This window comes from Cyprinodon variegatus, unplaced genomic scaffold, assembly GCF_000732505.1.
Source record: "Cyprinodon variegatus isolate N-32 unplaced genomic scaffold, C_variegatus-1.0 Scaffold464, whole genome shotgun sequence".
Classification (NCBI taxonomy): Eukaryota; Metazoa; Chordata; class Actinopteri; order Cyprinodontiformes; family Cyprinodontidae; genus Cyprinodon; species Cyprinodon variegatus.
Genome location: NW_015150917.1, coordinates 173316 through 182856, shown reverse-complemented (window position 1 = coordinate 182856; position 9541 = coordinate 173316). Strand labels below are relative to the sequence as shown.

Below are 9541 nucleotides of genomic sequence, written 5' to 3'. Positions count from 1 at the left end.
GTACTGAAATCCCACCTGAAGCCATGGAGATAGGAGAGTTTTGCCACCGGAGGACAAAGCAAGTTAGGTTGCTAGTGCTAGCAATAGTTTGGCAGAAGTGCTTATCGGCCCAATCAAAATACAGGCAGATCTGTGACAGACGTACTTGTGGCAACTACTTCACAAAATACACAACCCTTACACAATGAAAAAGCTAATTGAGAGGTTGTACTCCATATTATAGTTCTGTTGTTAGCCATATGAGATGTTTATTTTTTTTATCTGTCTCAGTCATATTTAGTTGACTCATATGTAATGTTTGTAGGTCTTAACTTGTTTCCGTGATTAATGATAAGTAGAGCGACCTCAATATAGTTTAATATTAACATAATGGGTGTTAACTATAAGTAGATGTAGAAAATGCTAAGGAGAGTGGCTAACTTCTCTTGAACGATTTTCACTCCCTACGTCGCCATCGCTCTATAAAATGTTGCCCATTGTCACCATTAGAGTTGTCAGAACTCTCCTATCTCCATGGCTCTGCAGGGAGGTCTGGACAGCTCACTTTCTCAGCCAGAGTTCAGTTTGGCTTAGACTGTATTTACTCACCAACAGGTATTATGATGGCCCTGCCTTTCTAACACTGGATACTAAAATGTTTTTATTCAAGTTTTATTATGTTAATTAAAAGCATTAGAATTTAAACTTACTCATTAATTGGGTAAAGGAGGATTATTCGAACACAAATATATGTATAATTGATGTTGTTCATACTCTTGTTCAAGCACTTAACAAACAAGCTAGCAGAGGCAGTGTTTTGTTGAGCTTTGTCAGGAGAGCAATACTCTGGTTGTTTTTAATCCTCCTATTTATAAAAACAAACAGAATTTTTTAATTTTAGATTTGATGAATTAGGGGGTAGTCCAGGGCAGCTTTGTTGGGGTAGAAAACTGTTTATTTAATCATGCAATAATCCTCCCCCACAGGTGAAAAGAAGCACATTCTTAGTCTAATTTAGCATTCCCACCAATTACCAGTACAGATTTCACCTTTTGGCACAGCTTCCTTTGACTCCTCAGATACAGGGTATTTATGCTTTGTCTGTTAGAGAGAACAACATGTTAGGGGGTTTATTGACTGTGACTGTCTCGTCACGGTTTTGCAGGCAGAGAAGAAGCACAAGAGCTTTCAGGAACTTGATCGTTTTATGCACTACTACACACGCTTCAAGAACCATGAGCACAGCTATCAGGTAAAATTTGCCTCCCTCTGTTGTTTGATTTGCATATTATACTGACAGGCATGCAATCTAACAAACCTTGAGGGAAACATAGCCTTAGACAGGCATTCATTCTGAAGCACTAATCTTTATAAAGTAAAATGTTTTTGTATAAACTCAGCTGTTATAGTCTATCCACTCTTGTATTAATTTATAGCTATATAATGACTATATTTTTAACAATGCTCTGGTAAAAAATTCAGCATTCTTGGTCGCCAATATGTTTCACTCTGACACTTAGCATATGTAGCATTTTGTCCTATACACAATTTAATATAATACAAGTTACGGGTAAAACTTTCCTTTAAAGTACAAAAGGTAAAAAGAGATATCTAGTAATTATTGTATGGCTGCCTATTAAGGTTGGGTGATATGTAACAACAGATATTTGTCAGTCCAACAAATGGCGATAAATACATATTTGTGTAGGTGACCTTGAGGTTAAAGACAAGCACACCCTTTAGAGCGCATCTTCTGCTCAATTGGTAATATTGATTACCACCTTCGCACATTGCTAAAACCCAATAAGAGTTTTAACAATTTATTATGCTTGTTTTCTTGCTTGTTTTCTTGTCAAAAATGTATACGTTTTGTCAAGTGGGAATGGTTTGCTCTTTTCCGGTTGTTCTGATTACGTTATGAGACATTTTAGTTTTTGATCGTTATTCATTTGTTTATCTAAATGTGCAACATCAAACAGACTGAGAACTGTTGCTGAGATTTTTGTTCATATGGAAATTGCACAGCTTCTCTGGAGGAAGAATCTTCCCTTCTTTTCTTTTATATAAGTTTGTATTGTTTAAAATCATATCTGTAACAGACGGAACGGCCTGTAAACGCACTTGAAAAAACAACCTGTTTTCTCTGGTTCTGTTTCGGCTGTATAAAAAAACAAAAAACAAACTGCTTGTCTCTGGTTTGGATGAGTTCTTTATTTCTGTCTCAAGTTTAAGTAGATAAATATGCTGCTGCACGGTGGCACTGGGGAAAAAAGCTGCAGCTGGAAGGACGTTGTGTGTAGCGTTAAAAACAGCATTGGGTCCAAAATAATAATAAAAAATAAAAAAAACGCAGACCGTTGAAGCTTTGAGTCTATTGTCGATGGTTGATAGATTCGTCCAATCGCCCAACCTTACTGCTAATACTTATAGGATGGTATAATTTTCATCTGTTCCCTTCATGTTTTTACTTTTCATGTACTGCATGTCTTTCCATTGTTTAATTTGGTTTGGCTCTGGCACAGTTTGGCTCCACAATAAAACCTTGTGTTTTCTTTATAGCTTGAGCAGCGTCTGTTAAAAACAGCCAAAGAGAAGATGGAGCAGCTCAGTCGAGCCCTGAGTGGAAGTGAGTGTGCAGTTTGCTATAACAGTGTCAATGACGTGTTACACCTTTATCTGCAACTTTCTGTGCTCTGCTATTAAACATTTGGAAGCTAGGAAATGATAATAAGAAATCTAAATAATTCAGTAAATTATAACTTTCCAACTGTCCGCACATTTATAGTATTCAGACAAGGATACTCCACAGGGTTCAAGATTACGAAGTTGGACTTTATGTGTCACTAAGTATTGGGAAAACATAAAGCATGAAAAGATTCTTTAGCTTACCTTAGTTCAGAGCTTTTTCTTATAATGCAATGAATATGTAGCCTAGTAAACTAGCCCCACCCGCCTGCGGCCAAAATAATTTTTGCCTGCGAGTTTGGTCCAACCTCGATCAGTGCCCCAGACCCTAGAACTGATGGGCCAATCACAACGCAGAGATTTGTTTTGAAAGTCCGGATGCAAAGCGGTCGGGGTTTTGAGGACGTGACAACAAGGCTGCATCTCTCAGCATAGTCTTGTGTGAAGGACAGCTAGCTCTGATGGCGATTTTTGACTCAGCTCTGAAATCCGTTTCGGAAGGATTAGACTTGATGTTTTCGTTGAAACGTGAGCAGGAAGAGGCTCTACATTCTTTCATTTTTAAGAAGGACGTATTCACAGTTTTACCGACAAGCTGTTTGTTTACCCCCACTAGCTTCCTGTCGCACTTACTACGTCACAGTCAGTTGCGCTCATTGATCAGAGCGTTGGCCATTAGGCCCAGACATGGTTTGAAAAACAACGGGTTGTTCTCATCAACAATCTTCCGATGTCTCATTCACTGGGGCCAGACTAAATAACACCTTTCATCTCCCATTTAGTCTGGTTTATCAGGCTAGTGAATACTGTAACTTTATCATTTTGTTTTCATACTATTAAACAAAGAGAGTAAATCCATTTTTTTTTATCCAAGGAGACTTCTAGTTTATTTAAGGAGGCAATTTATTAATTTAATTTTGATTGTGTTTTTTATTATTTACAGCAGTTAAACCAAAATATAAAGCCAGCCCCCCCCCCAAAAAAAAATAAACTGAGCCTGAACCTTCTTGAAGAAGGCTGGATTTTTGTGTGTGTGTGTAAATAAACTCTTTTTAAAGAGGTATGTAATATATTTATTATTATTAATTATTTTTTGGAATAGTTTTAATTCCTTGTGAAAATTTACAAATTTTAATGTAAACTGCAGACTATAGCATGGATGGATATTAGCAAAGACTTCAAAATAAAACATGCAATATATTGTGATATTCTAACCCCTTTAGAGAAATTTAAAAATAAGCTTGAAATATAAGTTGTACCTATGTACAGACATCAGATAAAAAAAAAAAAAAAAAGTTAAAATCAATGAAATTCATATTATCCATGTCCCATTTATTAAACTTGGACATGTTTCTTTGCCACTTCGATTTGATAATGAGGGTTAGATAAACCCAAATTATTTGATGTGCAAATCAATATAAGATGCTTTTAAAAACAGCCATGCACATTGGGCATCTGTTTTGCCATAGCAATGACTACTTTCCTTTCCTGGTGGAGAGAAGAGGGAATCCCCTTCTCATTTACCCCCAGCCCCCTTAAGGCTAGATCCATATATCAGTTTCCGCGAGCATAATGTACAGTAACTATTATTTGAACCAGCTTCCATACGGCTTGCCATCCAAGTTCTTCCATCTATGCCCGGTACCATTTATTTTTAAGTCCTTCATCGGTTAGGACAGTTTCTACAGGCTTTAGAAACTTTTCTTTAGCAAAGTGAGCTGCAGATTGATCATGTAGTCGTAGTCAAGATTAAATCCATTATTCCCAAAGTTTTGGACACATAACATGTACAGAAGAGTAGCTGGAGCAGTTTTACAATGATAACATGTTTGGTCCAAGTCAGTCTTGATACTTGATGGCCAGTGAAGGTGATGTACGACTTTAACTGCCTAATACAGTGTCTAAGGAAATATTGCCCAAATACAGGCTTTGTAAAAATAATCCCCAAAACCTTTAGCTATGGTATGTTCAGTATTGTTGCTCCTAATTGCTCTTGCCATCACTGTTAACACTCTTCTAAGCCAGTCATTTTGCATTATTTAAACATTGTATATCCGATTTTTATATTAAATATCTTGTCTAGCAGAGAGATAAAAAGTTATACAGGAAAACATTCAGAACTAGAAAAGCTCTCCGAGAGCGCACACTGGAAAAACAATCTAGAAATAAGTAAAAATGTATTCAACTAAATGTGTTTACCTTTAATTTAATTAGGTAAATAACATTATTTTCAAAGGAATTAGTAAAATAAGATAATTAGATAATATGCACTTGAAATAATAATAATATTTTTGAATTTCATTGGCAAAGTGCCAAAGTCTCTCACTTCCTCAATTCAAGAAGAAAATGCTCCTATTTTAAGAAATAATGACTTATTTAGATTTAAATTTTTTGCAGCATGGTCCACCATCAAGCAGCAAATTTTGCCCCATATCGTGACTTGCACTTATGGCTAAAAATTCCCAATGATCCGGATCATTAACAAATGTCAATGAATTGTTCTTGGCTTGAGATGCACATTTGCATTTACAATTTCCTTAAAAAGCCTTTCATAAGTTTTATGAATAGGACACAGCATGTGTCTGCAGCCTCTGGTGCTTGCTCTGCTCTCATCTTCTTCTTTCACTTTGCTTTCTTCTTTGCTCAGCAGATATGGGACTTCTAGACTAGTAAGGCTCACCTTTCCTGTGTTTTTGTCTTCAGTACAATACTTATGGACTTTTTTAAGTTCGATGCTGAAGCTGTCAGTAGTCACTGCTGCCACCCTATAGTTTAGGGAGGAACTGTTTGTTCTGCCAAATAACGTTAAAGAATCCTTTAAAAAAATCCTGCATCCAAATTATAATGTGGATCATCACCAAAATTTATGGACACAGACAGAAAAACAGAAAGGCAGACAAACAAACACATTTGACTAAAAACATAACGTCCTTGGCAGTTAATTAAAAGTAACAAAGCAATATCTGTAAAAAGCTGAAGTTTATGAAAGCAACACAAAAAGAAGAAAATCAAATATCTTTCTACCAATTCTTTAAAGTCGATATTCCAGATTGCTTTGTGTATAATTCAGGGTGTAAACAGGTATATTTTTGTTATCGGGGTAGCAAGCCAAGCTACCCAGTTGTATCAGACCGCAGCTCTATACATCCATCATGATGTTTGTTGCCAAGAAGAGAATAGTAAACATGGAAGGTAGAAGCCACCAATTCACATTAATTTGACATTAATTTAGGATTTATTTCCTTATGCGTAGCTGTTTTCTTTTCTTAAATTGCATATAAAGAGATATCTAAGTTGATGAAAAAGGATTTTGTCAAGAAGATCAGTGAGCAGTTTTCACCCATGATGCATTTTAACTCTAATTTGCCAAACAAAAACAGCACCTTTAACAGATTCTGTTGTATTATGAAGCAGTTTACACTCATTATATCCTGATTATGTTACATTATTTCAGCCCAGCTCTTTCACTGGGGCTATTTAGGGACACCATATCTCATTGTCATGTTTACTTGCTAGTATGGTGTGTTTATTGTGTGGATAAAGGTTAAAAGGCAGATTAAATTCTGAATATTAGTTTAAAAAAAAAGTGTCTGTATACAGTGTTCTCCCTTTTTGTATTTAATGAAGAATCGCCTTCTGATGAAACCCACTTGGGAAAGAGGTGTATTTAAATGAGACAATTAGTTTCAGCATAATGCAAGAGAATTAAAATTCATAACTCATAAAAGGGCAGCACACCTCTTGACACCACATATATGACTTAAAAGAACACTACCTGTAGCTGATTTTGTATAATGAGGTGCTTTGTTCTGGGGTTCTCTAAAACCAAAGTGAAGGAGTGTGGGTGGGAGTAGAAGGATGTATTAAATTGTGTTTTCTGACTTTCTCTACTTGTCTCTCCTAGGGGAAGGAGGCCCTCCTGACACCACGTTCATCGAAGATGCGGTCCTAGAATTGCTCAAGACTCGCCGCATCCTAAAGTGCTCTTATCCTTATGGGTTCTTTCTAGAACCCAAAAGCACAAAGAAGGAAATCTACGAGCTTATGCAGGTCTCAGAGCCTTCCACTGTAAAATCAGTCTCTGCATGGAATGTTACAGATGGAAGCCAGGTCATAATTGTTCCCACTTAGCTCGTTTAAACTACCACATATCAAGTTTTTGTAAACATGTTGTTTTTTAATTTATGGATCCGTACGGAAACAGAATAAAAACAGAGTTGAAATGTTAAATTGTCATCTTAACACAGCAATTGATGCAGCGCCTTTTCATAAACAGCAGTATCTGTGTATATTGGAAAATATAAAGATGGTTTATCTTCCTGTGAAACCATCTTTCAGCCAGTTTGTCGTTCTTTGTGCTCATAGACTGACTTGGAGATGGTGACCGAGGACTTGGCACAGAAGGTTAACAGGCCCTACCTGCGAACTCCCCGCCACAAAATCATTCGCGCTGCTTGCCTCGTGCAGCAGAAGAGACAAGAGTTTTTGGCCTCAGTGGCAAGAGGGGTGGCCCCAAATGACTCTCCTGAAGCCCCCAGACGCAGGTAGCATTCAAAAAGGCAGATTGTTAAATGTTCAGAATATCTATGTATGTTTAATGATGTTGGTTGTACATAAATCTTTTACTAACAGATAGTGTTTTCTGTCTTTCACCAACAGTTTTGCAGGTGGAACATGGGACTGGGAATATTTAGGCTTCGCATCACCTGAGGTAAACGATTGTTTAAGATTCCTGTTCTGCTCAAGGAAATACTTGTTTTGCTAAAGAAAACAACACATTTAGCTGAAAATTATTTCACTGTAAATTACTGTAAGGTATATTATTATTTACACTGTTAAATTTCAACTACATTTTCTTCATACATTGTTTGACCATGCTGGCTTGAATAGGAAAGAAGAATAAAACTTAGAGAAGAGCACATAAGTTATTGCAAGTCTGCTGTATGATGCATTAATCATATGAAATATTTACTAGCTGTTTGAGAAAACTATTCACTCTTGCTTTGGTATAAGGTAAACGCAAGTAATGAAATAAGAATGTAAAACCAAATGTAAATGAGCTGAGTTGCATGACCTTAATGCTTTATAAAAAAAAACTATGCAGACAGTCAATTTTCTAATACTAGTATAACTTTTATCTTTATCATAAGTTTAGAATTGCTTTGAGGAAAGATTTCTGTTTTTTGGGGGGTTTTCAAAAGCTTTTGTCTTGATAGTAAGAAAGGCAGATAAATGGTGGGTTGGCACTAGCTGAAGTTTGGGGCTTTTGTTGGCTGGTAATTTCATCTCAAGAGGAACCCTCTTCTAAACTCATCTGTTTCATGCCTCAAACTCTAGAGTAACTGCTTTTGCTTTCTAGCTACAGAGCTGCTCAGGTTCCCCACTGTTGCTTGCTTCGAGGTTGCTTTCAGAGCATGGAATTTTTCTTTCTTTCTGTTCTTAGGGAATCTGTAACAAATTAGTTTTTCTGCATAAAAATAAGAACATTTCGTTGTGGAGGCACATAAAATGCTGGTTAGATCTGTAAGAACGGTTTGATTGCTGCAATTCAAATAAGATATTTTACAGATTTATTTTAGTGCAAGTTTTCCTGTGGGTGAAAAAACAATTCCTTCCAAATAATGCATCAGATTAATGTACTGCAATATTTTTCAGACACCTGATTTTACAGTGATGCTTCTAATTCCATAAATTGTGTGGTTACACAGATGACTCAACCCAAAAAAAAAGATTTATTTTATAATTAATTGTAAGTTTGAAGGAGCTTAATTTTTAAAATTGTAACTATATTATCATTACTCTGTTAATTTTACAATAAAGAACAAGTAATAAATTGCTGATGTAGTTAAACAATGGAGCGTAGACTCACTTATAAAACTAAAACAATCATCTAGACTTTTTATTCCCCCATACATCTTTGAAGTGATAAAAAACCCGAAGCATGCGTCTCTGGGTAATTCCACATTATTTACAGTTATTTGTGGTTAAGGCTTAAATTTATAAAAAGAAAGTAATGCTTTGTTTATCAGATGTATTGCTCATCTCTACAGTTTGTTCTAGTTTTTACTCATGTGATACATGACAACATTTTCTTTTTAAGTTGTGATGTAATAGGCATGTAAACAAATAATCAATTAAGGACGAATTTTTCGATTAATGGTTAGATTAAAACATTCCATCAGATTAATTGATCACTTCTCCTTAAGGGTATAGAGGATGATCATTTATTTTTGGATGGATCATCAACATCTGTGGTCCTCCTAACTGTCAGTCATTCTGGTGATGTGTTTACATAATGCCGTCCTCTTTGTTCATCCCATTAACTATCTTTTTCTGCAAATGCACTCTTTCAGGCGTATATCTGTGGTAAACTACGGTTTCAGACAGTCATTGAAGCACACCTTTTTCACCGCGGTTCTCTGAAAACGGCCGAGGGCAGTAAGAAAAAAAGTGTCTAAGAAGTGTATGAGAAGAAAAGAAAAGCCTCAGAAGAGGCAGATATATCCCGGAATGCTTTGCGGAGAGAGCTCTCCTCGCAAAGCATTATGGGATTTGCTGTCACAGCGGCCTACTGTCAACTTATAACAAAGATGGCGCAGGCAACGCACAGTGAAGGAGGAGTTACGTGACCAATGGGGCAGAAAGTAGTCATCATGTGTCCGAACGATCAGTTAACGGAGTTCGCTATAAAGTCCACTATATAGTCCCCGCTCTATATAGTGATGGAGGGATTTAGGGGGTAGGGCGGACATTTGGACAAAGTATGCTTGTATGAGCTATGAAAACAGCAACTTTGAAACAGAGCGTGCACTAGGGGTGTAAATCACACCCATCATGGCGATTCGATTCAGTATCGATTTCCTTAACCAACGATTCG

General features: G+C 36.5%; 1 protein-coding gene across 3 annotated transcripts in view; it reads left to right on the top strand.

Annotated features, from left to right (window-relative positions):
* Positions 1-9541, top strand: part of ankib1 (ankyrin repeat and IBR domain containing 1) — a 45056-nt gene that overhangs the window by 29473 nt on the left and 6042 nt on the right. For all 3 annotated transcript variants that reach the window (XM_015389539.1, XM_015389538.1, XM_015389541.1), the window contains exons 13-17: positions 1145-1231; positions 2539-2605; positions 6569-6714; positions 7030-7208; positions 7324-7375. In XM_015389539.1, the coding sequence (XP_015245025.1) occupies positions 1145-1231; positions 2539-2605; positions 6569-6714; positions 7030-7208; positions 7324-7375 (531 nt within the window). The remainder of the gene's footprint in view (positions 1-1144; positions 1232-2538; positions 2606-6568; positions 6715-7029; positions 7209-7323; positions 7376-9541) is intronic.